The sequence below is a fragment of the Acanthochromis polyacanthus genome, chromosome 10 (genome assembly GCF_021347895.1).
Source record: "Acanthochromis polyacanthus isolate Apoly-LR-REF ecotype Palm Island chromosome 10, KAUST_Apoly_ChrSc, whole genome shotgun sequence".
Classification (NCBI taxonomy): Eukaryota; Metazoa; Chordata; class Actinopteri; family Pomacentridae; genus Acanthochromis; species Acanthochromis polyacanthus.
Window position 1 is genome coordinate 18,233,664 of NC_067122.1, and position 19,383 is coordinate 18,253,046.

Here is a 19,383-nt window from a genome sequence, read left to right on the forward strand (position 1 = left end):
GGTTGTGAAACTGCCCGGTTAGGAAGGGCTCAATGTTTTAATGATGTAGAAACTGTGGAGGGACCTCAAGACTGTGTTACAAGTAACTGAAAAGTGGTGTTATAGACCTCCTCCTCCATTTAGAGCTAATGTTCCAGCTTCATTTCTCTCTCAAACCATCTGTTTTCTCTGTCAAGAACGTAAACAATGATGTCTTAAAGGGAGTGTGGTTTATTCTTTAGATGCAGGTGAACTGCTGAGTCCAGTTAGCTGGATCTCCTGTGTTGAGCCATGTGCTTGTGGAGCTGGTGTTCACTTTCCCCATATGAAGGTGTTTGCACTCATCACTGCATTGGATTTCATATACAATACTGGTGAGCTTGTGTTGGTTTTTTTTTTATCCTCAGGTTGAACCAGTGTTGCTGGGTCTAAAGAGCATCATGGTGTTTTCTTTGGAGAAAACCTGTCACAGTCACAGCCTCTGGATGTGGCTAGTGGATCTAGTGTCTCTCTCCTCCTCTCCTAGGTGTGCAGTGGTTCAGCTGAGTGGTGGTAGGTGTGGCAAGTTTGTAATCAGCAGATCAAGTGCAGGTGGGAGTCATGCAATCATCTACTCTGGGCTCCATGAGATGCCAGTTGTTGTTCTATCAGTTAGTGCCTTGAGCTTGTCTGTGCCTGCTGTTCTCGAGCTATTAGGAAGTCTTTTTCTCTCTGTCTAGTGACGGTTCCTGTCTGTGTATATATCCAGTTTTGTAGTTTCGTTGAATTCCTGCCTTGGTATTACCAACTGTGGGTTTTCTGTTTCTTTTGTTGTTTCTAGTTCCTATAGTTGTACTGCCTGTCCCCTAGAGGGTCTCCAGTTCCGTTCTACTAGTTAGTTTACGGTTTCCGTGTTCCGGTTCAGATAGTTGTTTTGTGTATATATTTTGGTGTTAAAAAATTCCTTTAAACTGTTTTCATGTTCTGAATCTTATTTCCTGCACTTGAGCCTTAGCACCTGCTATAACAAAACCTTACTAAGTTTCTGAGGGACACCAGCTGCATACAGGATGAACTTGAAGTAGAACTGAATCAAATCAGATAGATGAGCAATTTGTCTGTTTTCAGTTCTTGTTAGTCCAGTAAGTTATAAAAAGATAAATAGTATCTTGGTAAAACATGCATGTTTTATGGTGTGATAACACATTTACAAACATCTTGTTATGAAAAGAAACTAAAGTCATCACAAAATTAGTATATTTGTGTTTCTCATGTTTCGGGGACACAGTCGCGTTGTGAGGAGAATGAAATTAAGTCCAAATATTTGAAGACTTGAGTAAAAGTTAGTAGTTAGAGTTAAAGGTCAGCGTCAATGAAATCCATATCAGACAATGTAACATCCTCAAAAGTGGTGGAAAGATGGCACAATATGCAGCATAGATGACAAAAGTGCTGCTCCAGTCACATCTGTATGCAACAGAAACTATAAATACTAGGCCATGTGTTTAGATGTTAACAAACTAAAATGGATTACATATTTATTCAGTTTATGGGTCTAAATAAGTTTTCGTTTGTTGCACTATTAGATGCTGTGTTGTTAGTTTTAATGTCACAAAAAGGACATAGTCAATGGATTGTTGATTTAGACGTAGCAGCTACTGTGGTTCTGTCCAGGACGTTTAAATATCAGTGAAGGTCATTTATTAGTTTCATCTTGTTTGTTAATCCCATACAAAATGTAATGTTTATGGTCACTAGGCCTGGCCAAGGAATGTAACTCAGAAAAATGTTAAATTGCCCTATTTATACTTTAAATAAATGAAATATCACATGTTAATTAGTAAGCTCAAGCAAAGGTCCTGAGCTGATGCCTGTGGCTTTTTTTCTCATGCTATCGATGTTCTTGTCTAATTTGAGGAAAAAAGATTAATACATTTCACAAAATGTCAGACTATTCCTTTAACTACTAATAAATTCTTCAAAATAACATTTGTGACTAGAAAAAAACATGTTGCAAGTCTCAAAGCAGAGGAGCACAACAGGATTTTTCTCCTTTCCGCAAATGAATTTTCAATTCTCCCAAATAATACTTGTGAAATAACTGCATGCACATTTCTGAAAGTTGCTCTAATCAGCATTTATTTTGGTACAAAGGATCAAACAACCACACATAATGTGAAGTACTTGTTGAGCTGCCTCCAGAGACCTGCTCAACAAGTGACTGCAGGTTTAAATCAAACACAAGGCCTTTGAATTGTCGCTATTGAGGACACACTCATCATTCATCTGCCTGTTTCCCTCTGTGCTGGATGGGAATAATGACTCTGGCCCATAAAGCGAGCACAGATCACCAGTCAGCCCTCCTTCTCCCACAGCTGTACACGATCGTTTCTGAATGTGCCATGTGTCACGCTGCAATTTCCCACTTCCCAGTGTTACAAAGAGGTTCATCAACTGCATTTTTGTCATATTTGTCTCCTTTTTGTGCCAGGCTGGCTCATAATCAAATGACCTATTTATCCCGGTCCATAAATAATTTCAGTCGGAAATGGGATCCGACAGGCATCGAGGAGGAACACTGCATTTTTTTCCTCCAAACGTTCTGGCTCCCTCTCAGCCTCTCTCTCAACGGAACAGGGAAGTATTATCTAAGAGGCAGCATTGCACCAGTGGTATTAGATTTGCTCTTGCCAATTTTTTGAGATACCTCACATGTGTACGTCTCATGGCGCTCCATCGGAGGAGACTGATGCCGTTCGATGTGATTTGGTACAGCACTCTATGTCTGTGTGTGCTGTAGGTGGGCCAACAGAAACCTCTGATCACCACCTCCATCCTTCTTCATGCTCTCACTGGGCAGAAGTCTCGCCAGTCAGAAGGCAGTGGCATCAAACAAATTTTGCCAAGGAAATATGGAACCAACTGTGGACAGAATAGCTAAAGATTTTGTTACTAGTGCCACTAACTTTACTGCAGTAAGAAGAGGCACTCTGTAGTTGAGATATTACCAGCAGTAGCATGTTGAAACGTGTCAATGTTAACAATTGCAACATGAAAAAAAACAAGATTTTTTTATCATGTATTGGGGGGGGGGGGGGGGGGGGGGGGAGTCAGCTCGTTCTTTATTAGCCATGATGTCAGGCTTATTATAAACAATCTAACCTGACAGATTATACTTACAAAGATTTCATATGTGACAATATGACACAGCTAATAAGAGAACATGAAAGATAAGCAATGTCAAATCTATTTCAAACTGAAAACAGCCTTTGAAGTCTCATAGCATGAAACTTAAAGGGCACCTGCATTGTCTGAAGGTGCATCACATTTATAATTTTGTTTGTTCCATTGCATTATACTTCCTGGTGTGCATGTAATTCAGTATTCAAACACTGTGCTTGTGCAGTGTTGGTCTGTTGCAGCATAAGTAATTTTTCTCCTTATGTGTTGCCTCCTTCAACATGCTGCACATGATTTTGTCCCTCGGTAGGGGACGAGCTGCGAACACTTGGTAATGCACACTGTCACACGCTGCAACTGCACAAACACATAAACAAGAAACCATCTCGCTTTTTCCCTCCTCAAAGTGCCCAGAGTGTCGCCATGAGCAAACTGTTACCTGCTGAGAGTCTTTCAATCCAACTTTACAGACACACAGAAATGGACTGCCTTAAATTTCAGCTCTCAAAGTGTTTTTTGAAATACATTTGACAATCATCAGGCAAAGGCACTCTTTGTCGGCACCGTAGAGATTTGGCAACCTGAGGATCTATGCAGATGCAAGTCCAACACTTTTAATCAGCAATTTATTCAAATGTGAAAGATCAAAGAGAAATCATGCTACTTCTTGATATGGTTTCACTATTCAGAGCCGATTTCAAAATTCTCACAACTAAAATAATCTAAAGTCTCCATTAGTGTATTTTTTTTTTAAAAATGTGCCAATCCAATGATACAAGATGAACAATTGAGAGGAAATGTTAAGCACAGAAAAGAGTGTGAAGACCGGGGAAGCTGTTAATTCTCTATCTTTTATAAATGAGAAGCGCTCTGTTAATGGACCTAATGCAGTGGAGATACTGTTGCTGCTTTACTTCCTGACGTTTTTCCCTCTCTACATCCCTATGGTATTTTTCTGCTGCATAAAACAAACCTACCGCACATAATAACTCGTAACAGAATCAGAGCTACGTTATTCTGCTTATAGGAGGACATATGTGAACACTAAAGTACAAGCAAAAGCTCATAAAGTCAGCGATAACGGCAGCAGGTGTGTTCACATCTCAGTCGGCTGTTTCGAAAATGCCAAATGTATATAAGAAATTTTCAGTGATGCAGTGTATTTTGTTAAACATCCATCTCCTTCACTTTCTGTGTCTAAACTAAATACTTGAATTATTCGCCTGCCCCAGCTGGGCGCATATGTGTGATAGAATGAGGTCAGATGAGTTTTAGTTTTTGTCTCTACCTTTGATGTGTGAAAGATGCCAAGGTGTGTGTGTGTGTGTGTGTGTGTGTCAAAGCACACTTGTTATGTAGAGTGTCTTCACAAAGATGTTTTCGGCCAGAACGGGTATGAAGAGAACAATTAATTGTGGATTTTGTGCCTCCAGTACGTGTTGTTTTGAGGTAACCCACATGATGAAGTGCATCTCGCTCCTCCTCTGTTGTCCTGCTGCCAGCTCGCTTTTTGTCTCCGTTACACTGTACAGGTGGTGACTCGGTTTATCATGGGATGTCACAGAAAGGGCAAACCTCTCACACATACGTTGGGGTTTACTGTGGAAAATGTTACCAGTCCAAACAAGGGTTGAGGATCAGAGACACACAATCTGGAAAACATAGACAAGAAACAGCAGAAATAGAGTTTCTGCATTGTGTGGATGAGTGAAAATAATGAACTGAAGAGAAAAATCAAATGTAGGTACAAGTACATGCAGAAAAACACACACATTTATATGCACATACTTAAAAATGCTTAAGTTCTGAAATAGCTTAAATAAGTAATGATTTTTGTTCCACTAGACTTCATGTTATTGTGTCTGTGATTTAACTCTTAGCCTCACTTCAGCTCTCACGTGGTCATTTCCATGTGGCTGCATTTGAGCGAGCGTGTAAATATTACATCACACAAAGAAACGCACAAGAAGGCTCCGGCTGACTCTTTAAAGGATGAGACACTTAATGCAGCACCTCAACAAGTAGAAGCCAAGATTAATACTCCTGGGAGCTGCTTTGAAATTTTTGAAGTCATAGCCAGGAATTCCTTGATTCAAAAACAAGCTTTTAATTACCTTCCCTTTTGCAAATGCTACAATGTGTATATGTTGTTAATATTTTCAGGTTTCATTAAGCGAATCACAAAAGTCTCCTAGTTTTATTAATGTCTTGCATTTTTGTCACTTGTATTAGTGTGTTCATAACTCACTTCGTCATAATGTGCATTTTAGTTTGTTTTGCAGGCTTTTTTCATTTATTTTCATCATTCTTGTGCAGATTTTTTTAATTTGCTGGCACAGGTTGCATAAATTCTTGATTTTACTCTTTTTTTTTCTGTACCTACATTACATGATGGGTAAATGTGTAACAGTAAATGCTCTACTATATAACTGTTGTTAGGACTCCACCCAGTGGAAGAAATGTTGATGTACACCAAATTATTTTTTGTTGCAATCATATTTGCAAGATTACAAACACAGATCATGCAGTCACAATCTTATGGTTATGTAAATGTAACATGATTCTGTGTCTGGACAATAAAAAAAAATTATTTTCAGTCTGTTACATCAGATAAAAAAATGCTAATTTAAGAAGTGGCTGAACAACAATAATACAATTATATTTTCCGATTGAGGAATCTGTTGTGAAAACAGGTGAGATAATGTGTTTAAATTTCTAAAATGCTTAAACATTTTAGAGTTGAGAAATGGCTGCAACTTAAATTGCAGTTCGAACCTAGCAGTATTTGTGAGTCCTAAGGGTATTTTTTTCACTTAATAAAGGTTTAAATAACTCATGTTTCTATAATGACAAACTTCGAAAAAATGTTTTACAAAAATATTCTAAACCTGGACTACTCGGCTCAAGATTTCTGCTCTGTACTTGTTTGCTGACTGTTAGTCCAGACAGCATCGTCTTTATGCCTGACTTTTTCCTACGGGAGGCACCGCAGTGTGCGTTTGTGTGTCTTGGATCGTCTGCTGGAGCTCTGGCATCCAGAGAAGTGGTGACTTTGAGAGCCTGATGCTTGAGTCCATTCATTCCTCTAAGTTTCCTGGTAGAAAATCACTGAAAGAAACTCTTGTTCACTTTCACATTTGGATGAGAGATTCTGAGATCTGAAGACACATTCAGCCGACCAGCACCTCACCGCTCACACTGCAGGTAAATCTCGCTTTCTGCTACTTTTAAAAATATCTTTATGATGTTTTCTTCTTTTATTCATCATTTATTTACTAGCCAGAGACGGACATAACCCTGCATTCAATGTTTGCATGTATTTCTATCAGTTTTCTAAGCTTTTTTTAATTGTATTTAACATCTCCTAGACATGAAGTTTGTGATCCTGTTGGCTGTCTTCAGTGGTAAGTTATGATTTATCTTCACTGCGCTTCAATTAGTATGTTTAGATGTTTTAGATTTAGAGCCATGATCAAGTGCAACCTAATGTTGACTTTAAATGGATCACTTTTGATCAGATTCCTATGTACATTATACACTTAATTTCTACACCAGTATTATTTTAGATGTAACAGAATGAGTATTATTTAAAATTAAAACTCTATTGCCTGTAATTCACTATTTTTGTGCCACGGAAATGTTATTTTCTCTCTTTTTAAACCCAGTTGACTGCTTTTCCCATTGTGTGCAGGGGTTTTTGCCGCACCGTTTGTGAAAGAAGAGGAGGCAAAGCGGTTCATCAGACTGAAGAGACAGTCAGGATACTGGGATCCACACCATTCTCAGAACCAGTGGGGTTACACCGTTCAGGAACAGGTAGGACTACGTTGTGTGGTGTGAATATATAGGAGTGCAATAACCCGCTTTGATCATAACTTCTTGTGAAGGATTGCAAAAGCTAATACAAAGGCTTTGTTTTTCCTCCTCAGGCTAATGAGTACTATACAGCCCTCCGAACAGATGCTCAGTACTACATGGACATGAGCAACCTGATGTTTGACCGCTCTGTGGCTACGTGAGTGAGATTAGTGAACTGTTATCCACAGCTACTCTAACCACATGACATTAGAATGCTTTATTTAGAAAATGAAGGCAGTTCAGGCTCAAAATTAGTTTTACTCAAGATAATTGTAGATTTTTGTTGCCATTTAAAGCTCCTAATGTGTACAAACTGAATGCTGTAGCTTTCCTGCGTGCTGTAATTTTCTTGTAATAGGCTTTTCAGATGACATACCGTAAATTCGTAACAACTCATTACAGTAGATTGTTTAATGATTTTTTCAGTGTTTTTCTTATTTGTTTTGTTGCAGTGAAAACAACAGGCTCTATATGGAGATGCTCCGCAATGCACGAGCTCACCTGGACAGTCTGACGGGTCGACAGAGGTAGAAAACAAGAGGAAGACCGAGGAGGTGTAACATCACAATGGTACTTCAGCAAAGCCCCAACATTTGATTGATTTATAGAAATACATATTAATATGTTCTATATTCTGAGCCTCAATCATGAACTATTTTTGTAAAATAATGTTTTAGTTTTGTATTTAGATACAACTAAATATCTGTGCTGGTTGTGCAAGAACTATTTTTTTTCCAACATTGTTCTTATAAGAATATGAAATGTGCTCATTATTAAGCATGGCAATGTGAGGAAAAGAATGAGTTTATAAAATAACAATCCCAATGATCATTTAATAATAAAAAAAAGTTTGTGCCACTGCAAAAAAGCGCAATTTTCATTTAATACTGATATTGTCTTGAAATATTATTGCGTGCAGTTAATGAAAATATTCTCACAGTGGAAAAAGGACTCAGACAAAAAACTGCTTTTACATGAGATCAGGAGAAATGAATCATGCTTGTTGTACATTTGGTGTTTTAAATCTTGTGAATTCTGATGGAAAGTGAGTTTTTATTTAAAGGCATGATATGAAGAAAGAAGCATTTATTTCACAAGACATTTTAGAAAAAAATTGAGTTTTGCATTCTTTGATGTCTTTCAGGGGGTTGCTGAGGTTTAACACTCGATGGTGCTGTCAATTGCACATACTTAGAGTGCCTGTATAATCAGAGTGGCTACAACTGGGGATTTGACGCCATTTTGTTTCCATTCACTCAATATGGGAAGCGCAGCGCAAGGTGCACATTCACGAAAACTATGGATTGTTTACTGATTTCAAGACATGTTTTGGACAAAATAATTTAGTGGCTTGTTTTGTCTGGATGTCCAAGGTTGGAGTATGGCCGTTGTTTGTGGAATATTTTCATCTGTGACTAGTTTTGAGCCTTCAAAGGTGAGTTGTGCTGTTTACGTTATTTGCTGTTTGTTGGACAAATGTGTTTATATTACCCGCTGTGGTAATCACATCCGAAAGTGGTTTATACCGGTGGATTCATGAAAATCTAAGCTTTCCATGGGTGTATAATGTTTCTATCATCGAGTTTGCAACTTCGGTAAATTTAGTAAAATACGTTCTCCCGTCCGCCTGTACGGTGCTGCAGCTGTAAGCATGTGGCTAACAGCAAGCATCCTCATGCTAACGGCGGCTAACAGCCCAGAAACAGGTGAACAACACGGAGCCTGTTCGGGTCATATGAGGCTGATAAGTGACTGCAGGTTGGACGGAAAACAGAAAATAGGAAACAGAAAACTGTCAGCTGTTTGTTGAATTGGAAATCATGTGAATGAACAGGGAGGCTGTTGTCGAAGCTCAGATGGGCCGCTTAAGTTTAACGGGTTACCCCGTTAAACTTAAGCGGCCCGTATTTCATGCATCTCCATGCATGAAAATGGTCAAAGTCAGAATAACCACAACTGCCTAAAATCACATCAAACTGTCTGTCATCTGTCATTCACCCATACATCATAACATGAAAGTACATACATGGGACTAACCTGGCACAAAAATCATGATGAAGTCGGTTTCCATCCCACTCTCCGGACTTTATTTTCCCCCAGTTTCCTTCTTTCACTACTCCTGGGAAATCTAAACATGTGTAATCCCTTCTCCGATCGATTTGTGCACCCAAAGGCACAACAGCCCGTCATTTTTCAGGTATTTATGAAACCAAAAAAGACCTAGAATTACTCTCTGCGTTGTAAACAACGTTAACAGGCATAACCGGCGTTCATGAATTGGAAACAAAATGGCTCCTATAGATCACGTGACCAAAATTTTTTGGACCCGTCATGTTGCCACTCTCATTATACAGGCACTCTACACATACTGTTTACTTTTCCACATACTTTCTTCCTCTTGGCTCTTTCTTACTTCATCTGACATCAGTGTGACTTCATCCAACATTGTACAAATTATAAACAACTACAGTTTTCACTGAATGGAACAGGAGTACAAATTGATGGCACTGATGGTAACAAATAGAGAATCAGCCTTTATTAGTGTGATGAAGAACATCTGAACATTACCAATACTGTTTATGGGTTGAATGTGTAACTTAATTCATTTATTGCACTTAAATTGAATTCTGTCTGAATAAGATGAGGCAGACCAGGAAACAGTGTTCAACAGAAACACAGTGCAAACTATTCAGAAAAAGCTTTGCAACTTTGAGCTCTGAACAGTGACTTAATGCTTTGTTACACTAATGAATAAAATGTGTTTAATGATTTTTGCAAACATGTACAAGGTGGCAGCATCTGTAATAAATGTGTAAGGTAGTTCAAATGTTGTTGGTATCTTGAGGCTTTTGATGCAGTACACTACTAAGTAGTTACAGCAAGAAGTATTTTGTGCTTCAGGTACAGTAAGTAATAGTTAAAGCCAGAATGATTACACTGAGCAGCCACAATGTTAAAGCCAGCTGGAGTGAATAACTTTGATCTTCTTTTTACAATGCAGTGTTCCGCTGCATCCATTTAAATACTGTTCTAGACCCAGAACAAACTGTTCATCAGTGGCAGCAGCCTCCCCCAGCAGGATAATGCAACCTGCTACACTGCTCACAAACAGTTCAAGGAGCACGACACAGAGCCCAAGGCGTTGGCTCGGCCTCCAAACTCCCCAGATCCCAATGCAATCAAGCATCTATGGGAAGCGCTAGAACAAACCCGATCCAGGAAGGTCCCAACCCTCAGCCCACAGGACCCAAAGGATCTGATGAAACATCCTGCTGCCAAACGGCGTAGGACACCCACAGAGGTCCTGTGTCCATGTACCGACATTTAAGAGCTGTTCTAGTGGCTTTAATAGGTTTTTCATAAACTCAGGCATAATATTAGGTTTTAACATTGGGCTGATGGTGTCTGTATAAAAGAAACTACAGAGATTTTAGAAGGTTGTTTTTTTTAAATAGTTTTTTGGTCTGGAAACTTGTTTTGTGGCCAAATGAAAACTGATACGTTTCAAGAAAACCAGCATGCATCATATGAGTAGTGATGTCATTTAGAAACAGAAATAAGGAAATCAGCAAAGTCCAGAATAAAGTGAAAAGTAAAATTTTTCAGTGGATTTATTACAGTTAAGTAAGCGGAATGGAATTGGTTGGGTTTCCGCTTCAATACCTTTTTAAAATGGCAAGCATGTGTAATATTTGACACTTAAAGCTAGAATCTACATTATTATGTAGAATCTAAAAGGGATATGTTTTTTGAATTTGGCATTTAACAGACTAAAAAGTAGCATAGGTGGCAATAACTTTATGATCGTCTTGGGTATCTCCAAGCAGATTGGTACGCTATTTGACATGTAATGATATGCACGCAAAGTATACCTATACTGGCCTCATGACTTAATGACATACACAAGATTTCACTCAGTGAATCAAAAGAAGACGGGTTCTGCTGTAAAATGTACGTTTGATGGCTTCTTGCTGCTCAGTGATAACGTGTTTCATGAATTCTTGAAGGTGGCTCCTACTGGAGTATTGTCCCTAGTTTGAAGGTGGCTCCTCGCTTGGAGTTGGAGGAGGGATTTTCATAAACTTCTGTAGAGCTGGAGTGAAGATGAGGATGGTGCCCAGTACTGAGACAGTGAGGAAAGCCCACAGGAAGATCCTGTCCAACACCTGCGCCACAAACTTCCAGTCTTGTACCACCTGTGAAAAAGCAGAAATTTAAGTCTTTCAACAATTAGATTCACAACTTGTTAATATTTCTGGATTGATGCTATACACACCTCGCGGATGAAGTGCTCTTTGCGGATGTGTCTGCTGATGTAGCGCACTGAATAGATGGCTTTCTCCAGCATGGTGGCCCATGCCTCGTCCTCCTTCCCTTCAGAATTCGTTTGTCCGTGCATTCCGCTGTTTGTCCTCTGGCCTCCTCTCCGACCTCCAGATCGAGACTTCAGCTCGGGGCTTTCCGGCGCCAGCTCTGGGTAGTGGTAGCGGTCAGTGTGTCCTCGCATGCAGAGCAACCTGGGAAGCTTCTGCAGGAAGAGGTTCCGCACCCACGGCGACATGGGGTGGTAGGTGGCCGAGGAGCGGTGATGCACGTTGATGACAAAGACGGTGACAATGATGGAGAGGGTGACGAAGATCATGATGAAGAGCAGGTACTCTCCGATGAGCGGGATCACCTTGGAGGAGGAGGGAATGATTTCCTCTATAACCAGGAGGAACACAGTGAGCGACACGAGGACGGAGGTAGAGAGCGACAGTTTCTCTCCTTCGTCTGAGGGGAGGTAAAACACCAAGACAGTCAGGAAGGACAAACCCAAACACGGGATGATGAGGAAGAGAGTGTAGAACAGTGGCAGCCTCTTCAGGATGAAGGAGTATGTGATGAACGGGTAAGAATATAAGCCATCCTTCCTGTTTCCTCTAGCACCAGTGGCACTGAGGATTTCCCACTCCCCATTATCGAAGAAGTCTTTCCGATCAACCTGGTTGTCCATCAGAACCAGGTCTACCATGTTGCCATCGTACGTCCAGGAGCCAAACTTCATGGTGCAGTTCTGTCGGTCGAAGGGGAAGAAGGTGACATCCATGGTGCAAGCAGATTTATAACTGGCAGGTGGTGTCCAGGTGATGGCACCGTTGAACTTCACAATAGCTTTAGTCATCAGGGAGCCTTCAAACCGTCCGTCAGCACTGAGGAAATATGGAAGCAAAGTCAGAAAGTACCTGTTGTTCTTATCAGAATCACATTCATAGATTTTTTGCATTTAAATGTATTGATTATATTGATCTTTTTAATGCATTGTCATAGTTTAAATGTATTGCAAATCATTCTGTAGCATTATAGTTATGGAAGGAATTTTTATATTCTCATTACTAGAAATACGTTCAAGTTCCAGAGGTTAATTGTCATATGCACTGAAACCAGACACTGTACAGTGAAATTCTTATTTTCCTGAAGCAAATATATGCACTAATGATACTCAATAATCAAACCAACTGAAAACTGAAATTTAATGGAAAATGTCCCTAGCGTTACATACCCTTTGTTTTAGTGTGTTAGATTAAAAGTAAGATTAGAATATTAAACTTCTGTTACATCTTTAAAATCTAAATCAATTCAAAATACTACATTACCAGTGAAAAGCTTGGACACATCTTCTCATTCAATATTTTTTTATTTATTTGTACTATTCTCTACATTGTAGATTAATACTGAAGACCAATTCTTTTTTGTTTACAACATAATTCCATCAGTATTCTTTTATAGTTTCGATGTCTTCAGTATTAATCTATGATGCATAAAATAACTAAATAAAAACCACTGAATGAGAAGGTGTGTCCAAACTTTTGACTGGTAGTGCATATGAACAATATTCATTTTTTGTTCATGCTGTTTTCATGCTGGTGGAGTATTTAAATTTTACATGAAGTGACATCAGTCAGCTGGTTTGTGGAGCATCAGCTCAGTCTTACTTCTCATACAGGACGATGTCTGGCAGCCAGATGTTTTCTGAAGGGACTCTGATGGAAGTGATTCCTCCATATTTTTCTGGATTCCATCGTAGCTTGTAATCAATCCACTCCTGGTGGTAGTAAAATGCAAAACACTAGATGTCATATGATTAGGCTTATGCAAAACAGTTAACAGTAGTTTTCAATAGTGGACTTTACTTTGCAATAGTTAGACGGACATCCATATTAATATTTTTGTAAAGACACCACTAAATCCATATAATACACTACCATATGTCATCATTATTCTGCTCCTGCCCAACAAAGTAATGTTATTTACTAGTTTCAGCTACTGTATCACATAACAAAGAACACAAACAAAAGAGAAAAACACCAAACTATTTCTCTCTGACTTTCTGATCTGGGTGTAAAGTCATGACATTACCACAAAAAACAACAAACAAATGTACATTTTGAAATGTAAAATTCTTCATCCTGATGTGTTTCTCCTTATAGAGCCTAAGGCTTGTTTTGATCACTAATTAAAACTGGGTCATTTAAGTAGAAATAATCTTTTTCTTGGTCTCTCTGAAAAAAAATATTATAGCAAATAAGAGTCTTCTTAATGATTTATTGATGCAATTGATACGATTCACTGTGACCATGTAGCCTCAGTTCATTTTTGTGTCTCACCTGACGGAGCCAAACATTAGTTGTCATTAGCTGGTTTTTCTCATCCTAAAACAGACAAAAGAAAACAGACAAGGAGATTGATATTTAAAAAGGAGGGAACAGCCAAAAGGCAACATAATGAAATTTAGGTGAAGACGACGTTTAGTGATCAAAAATGCAAATCTTGATATTTATGGAGCACACAAGACCAAAACAAAGTCAAAATAATGTGTTTTCTTGTAATATATAAATGTTGTGCTCATATAACTTATGTACTTTTCGGTTGGTTTGTTTTTGGTAGGTATGTTTACACTTAGCCTCACAAATGTCAGCTTTTGTGGAATGTTGGGAGTTTAAGAGAATCTAACATTGTTATACATAAACATTTCATTCCCTACTTTTGTTATCTAAAATGTTTATAGCTAAAATGTTTTCTGAAATGACTGCTCTGGGTGTTTCATCACAACAATAGATCTGATTAGCAGACTACATGACAAATTTGGTTAAGGTGAACAAAACCATGCTTTCCATAGAGTCCAACAGAATCTCATTTACCTCCTTAGCAAGTAAGACACAGAAACCTAAAGGTAGGTGCAGTAGACCAAGCTAGGGCAATATAAATACATCAAGAGGTAAATAGAAGAAGACAGGAGCAGAGGGCTGGAGAGTGGTTAACTCTGGCTTATTTCCGCATCACTGGAGGTAAGTTTGAGATAGCAAAGGAAGACTGAGTAGAAAAGGCTTTAGAGAAAATAAATGTGCCAAAAGAGAAAGAGACGCATTGAAAGCCGTTCAGGGTATCCAGCCCAGACCTCAGCTGTCAGAGTCAGTTGGATGTTTCACTGATCACATATACCAGAGGTGAACCATAATCTAATACAGAGCCATGCAGCAGCTCAGAGAGACTCAGGGGACATAAACAGTGTCGCCAAGCTGCTGTGCTTATAGTTAGCTCTTTCGCCTTTTCTCTCAAAATCTAACAGATCAACCTACATCTTTGAATCCAGAACAAACAAAAAAGATTTATTTCCTTTTGGTTGTCTTGTTTGAAGGAGGAGGGATGAGGAGTTAAATCTGAACTGGTTGAGATGAATATTTCAAGCCTAGAAGAGTGGTTCCTCCATTAGGATTCTCCATTTTCTCCTTTTGAACACCTAAACCAACTCAGCCTATCACAGCCAGCCTCTGAAATATTAAAGGAACACTCCGGAGAGCAGCTGTGTAGTTGTAGATATGAAGAGAGTGTTCCAGATCTATTTCAGGACCATGGAAAGATCCACAGTGTGCAGCTGCCAGTGGCCTGTTTAGCTTCAGCACCACGGACAGTGACACTGAAGAACAAACCTCAAACTTTAGGTCTCAGCTCGTATATTTGCGCAGATTATCTCGTTCTCCTCTTTTTAAATGTTTTCTCTACAACTCAGGTCTTTAACTTGCTTTTGTGGTTAAAGCAGTAAGGCTGGCGTTACTCTGTGTTTCTGCTGTTGTCAACCTAATCCAATATAAAGACCAACTTCAGCAATATGTTATTCTATCCTTCAATACTTTCCTACTTCCCATACATGACTGTCTCTCAGCCTCTATAGATTTTTTTAAAGGTGGAAATTTTTATATACAGGTCCCTAATAAAGCATTGTTCTACAAAAGGGCTAAATGACTTACTAGAAAAGCTCACCAACATGGCTTTCAGTAAGCAAATATAGACCAAATAGTATTTTGCATCAGAGTAAACTACATGCTGATGTTCGTGTTTTGTGGAAAATGTGTCTGCAACATCCAGTTTTTCAGAAATATTGCTAAGATTTTTTTTAAAAGAAATATTGCCAAGATTAACTTTTTTTTTTTTTTAAAAGAAAAGAAATATTGCCAAGATTAACTTAAGGGCACATGCTCAATTGTGCATTAAAATACAGAGTTGTGAAATGCTTCAGTAGTCACATGGTTACTGGAACACAGGGTGTCATTATTCTTTACCTTTCCTGTCTGCCTCTTCAAATCATTGTCCAAAAAAGACAAAAATGCCAGAAGGGACAGAAGTAAGGTGTTGGAGACATGCAGACAATGTGTTGGGGCTTGAAGGTGTCATCTCACCACATCAACCAGCTGAGAGATTTTGAGTCCGAAGCGCACTCTAACGGTGTCGTTAGCACGCTGGATGGGCCTCACCCAGCGCTGGTAGCCTTGGAAAAGGTTCTTGAGGAGGGCATCCTCCATCTCCGCCAAGGACACAAATTCATTTGGAGCTGGAGCAAGAAAAAACGTGGATTAACAATTGTCCTCCTGCAATGACCATCGTTCACTATCATCAGCCTCCTTCTACCATTTCAAGAGACATTAGTGGAAAGTACTTAATGTCTTTCTGATGACAGCAGCTGAGTACCTGCTTCATGTATTGTATTATCTTGGTCACACTTTAAACTGACTAATACTACTCTTTTAAGTAGCTGTTTGTACACTTAGATGTTGTTGGCAGCATCCTGTTAATTTAAAAGAATTCCACTTTAAACATTTTTCGTACATCTTTGGACGGTATCAGTAAACCAGAAGTTTGTAGACAGCTACCAAAAGCACCTAATTGAAGCCAAAATGACCAAGAGACATTTAGCCAAATATTAGCATTGCTGTGTGCATATCTTCGCCCTAGTAGATTTGATCATATTTCTAGAAAACTCCAATAAAAAAATCTATGAAAGAACCAAAATGCATGACGGTTTTGTGTGACAAAGATGCAAGGTCTTCCATTATAGAAAACTCAAAGTTATACAAGTCATTGGAAACTGAAGACAACCATGACAAACATGGTCTTTACAAGTGTGTATAAAGTTTGGTTCACAACTGTAAGTGTAGACATGTAAGACAATGGGCAAAATCACAACAGTCAGACAGTGTCAAGAGGTAGGTGCTCTCCTAGAAAAGCAGAAAGAGGAATAATGATGCAGCTCTGCACAGATACAAACTGAGTTGGATGGATAACTGTGATCACTGTGTCCTGAAGCAGTCAGCACATTAGTCAGCCTGAGGTGATGTGAAGTCTCTGGAGGGACAGGAAGTGTAATATTGATAGCAGATGGCTATAATGTCAGACACAGGGGAGAACTAATGTGTTTGCTGAGGTAGAGGGAGGAAGAGTGTTTACCTTTAACCTGCTGCTGGTTTCTAATCTGGCTTCACATCTGTCTGACATCATCAGACTGAACTCGTGGATAAATAAATATTATGTATCCACCAGACAAACGTTTAGAAAAAAAAAAAAGCCCACATTTAATCCCATAAGCTCTGTCTGTACTTTCAAGGACAGGTGCAGAGAGTTGGACACTGATACCTGACACCTGTGTTCCCTTTTGTCTGATGACCAATCAAGTTCAACAGAAACAGAGATGGAGGCGAGCATGACAGCCTGCTCCTGACTTCTACTAGCTCCAAAGAGAACATTTCTGTTTCATTACTCTCAGTATAATTACAAAAGCAGAAAAAAAATATTCCTTTGATGGCACTTTCTCTAAGTGCAGCACCAAGGCTGAACAGAACTCTTTAAATCTGCCCCGTCTTACTGAGTTTTCATGAGACATTGGGATAGTAACAAGCAGAAACAAGTGCTGTAAAGATCCTAACATGCTTTTTGGGCACATAACCTATTAAGTGAAAAGGCTATAGGTGGTACTTTCTGTTTGGCGAGGTCATCAGAGGTTGTCTTTATACGCGGATGTTGCTCCACATGGTCTGTTCTCAGAGTAGAAAAAACACAGTAAGGAAATGTTTAGAAAAACGTATCAAGAGTTTACTCACCAGCGATGGAGTTCACGGGCAGCGGAAAGGACACCGACACGAGCAGGAGAAGCAGCATCGCCAACTTCATGGTGTTTTTGTCCCGGTCCGACCGTGCGCTCCTGTAGCCTCCTGTTCCAAACAGCTGGAGCAGACTGCACACAGCGATGAAACAAACACACCGAGGTTTCTTCTCATCAGTGGTGGCACTCGACACCATGCAGAGAGCAGTAATACACCCACTGCTGCCGGCATCCAGGGGGCAGAGACCCGATGTGAGGGCGCATGTGGCCGGTGTCCGTATATTGTGATTCCGGTCGAGGCGCCACGGGAAGCTGCGGTCAGCTGGAAAGGCGGTGGAGGAGGAGGGAGGTAGGGAAGGAGGAAGAGAAGAGGAAGAGGAGGAGGCGGATGAGGCAGGGATGCCCGGGTGGGGCCGAGAGAGACGATCTTAACCACAAAACAAGTGTTATCTTTACCTCTGTGGTGCTGCGCGTAAAACCGTGTCAGAGCCTGCCTGATCGGAAAGGATGGAAAGAAGTTGTGAGGCTGCATTTAAATCATGTATATTTGCACATTTTACAAAAGTCCTGCAGGAACCTGTCGATATGGCTTACAGTGACTTTGATGTTGCATAACATTTCTATTGTTTTCTTATTAGAAATGTCGTGTTTAATGTGTTGCAGATGCAGTCAGGCGTGGGGAAGGCTGCATGTTGTGTGACATATCCCAGGGTTAGAGAGCTGTGTACCCTGCAGTAATAGAGTAATAGCTCACAATCTAATTTTACAGTGTGCATGTCAGTGTCTCTGTTCGTCCACTGGAAAGCTCATAGGGGCATCATGTTAATAGAGGCTAAATGTAGGGAAGGCCTTTTTATTGCTATTTAAGAATCCCTTCCAGATATGTTGTGTACATAAAAATAGTCTGCTTGGAGTTAGGTTTTGGGTGACACATGCTTGTTGAACAACCACACTCATGCACTTCTTCTATTTAAAAAAAAAATTAAAATGCAATTCCAGATAGCTTCATTGACTTGTAAGTTTATGTGAAGGAAAAGCTTGCAGATAAATGCCTTGCATCATCAAATTATGCAAATGGATCATTTCTGTGCAGTAAAGCTCCAGTTTAAAAATAAAGTAACAATAAACAAAGTATTTCTTTTTAATTCTGGGTAAAGCTTATGCAAGTCAATTGGAGGTGTACTAATAGTAATATTCTGATGGGGAATGTGCTGGGTTTATTCTGATGTTTTCATACAATAGGCCTACTATTATGATTTCATGCCCATGTTTGCTGTTACTGATCCTTTGTATGTGAAGATAAATTCTAAATAAATAACTTATTAATTGAATTACACATGCAAGTGTGTTTGCGTTTTGTCTTCCATTTCAGAGTGTTAGAATGCTTTTTCTGCATGCAAAATACCTGAGAAAAGTCTGATAGATGTGTGCATACATATTTTAATCAAGAAAATCACTTGCTTTAGTGCAAAAATGTCGATGTAAAACCCATAACTGCTGCCGTGCATCATTCAAGATGAAGGTTGGGTCACAACTGCATGATTCAAACACTTAAGCATTCCTTCTATGTGCCCACGCAGAGATGAAGACACACAAACACCGCTTTTGTGTAGGTGTAGTTGTGAGTACGACACACAGTTTGTGGCTCTGAATGGACTCGTGGAGACTCGGACAGCACACGCTCTGTCATGTGTCACTGCCAGATGTTTCCATTGTCAGATACTCAGTCAGCCAGAAGCGCTTTGACTCTCCCAGGATGTGTTTATCTTTTCCTCTGTGTGTGTTCATGTGTCATCGCTATGTACACAAAACAAAGAGAGTGAGTTGGTTTTATAATTTCTGATTGTTGGGAGGGTTAGGCCACTGGATTTGTTGTGTTATTATATAGTCACCTATAAAGCAGCTGCACTAAATTAAAAAAAATCCGGGTAAAATAAAATTTTAAGTTAATATTCAACATTTGTTAGACATGA

At 39.5% G+C, this 19,383-nt stretch overlaps 2 protein-coding genes across 2 annotated transcripts; one reads left to right on the forward strand and one right to left on the reverse strand.

Moving 5' to 3' along the window:
- Positions 1–6,232: 6,232 nt before the first annotated feature.
- On the forward strand, positions 6,233–8,477 carry LOC127535795 (uncharacterized protein C3orf85-like). Its single transcript, XM_051954642.1, has 5 exons — positions 6,233–6,342; positions 6,507–6,542; positions 6,830–6,954; positions 7,068–7,153; positions 7,449–8,477. Exons 2-5 carry the CDS (start codon positions 6,509–6,511, stop codon positions 7,525–7,527), a joined length of 324 nt encoding a protein of 107 aa, XP_051810602.1. The 5' UTR covers positions 6,233–6,342; positions 6,507–6,508; the 3' UTR covers positions 7,528–8,477.
- A 1,040-nt stretch (positions 8,478–9,517) lies between these two features.
- On the reverse strand, positions 9,518–17,891 carry LOC110948186 (neuronal acetylcholine receptor subunit non-alpha-2-like). The gene is made up of 6 exons (XM_022189609.2): positions 17,409–17,891; positions 15,714–15,865; positions 13,644–13,688; positions 12,972–13,081; positions 11,273–12,188; positions 9,518–11,192 (listed from the first exon to the last, which is right to left on the reverse strand). The coding sequence occupies exons 1-6, from the start codon at positions 17,605–17,607 to the stop codon at positions 11,028–11,030; spliced, it is 1,587 nt and encodes a 528-aa protein (XP_022045301.1). The 5' UTR covers positions 17,608–17,891; the 3' UTR covers positions 9,518–11,027.
- Between the last annotated feature and the right edge of the window lie 1,492 nt (positions 17,892–19,383).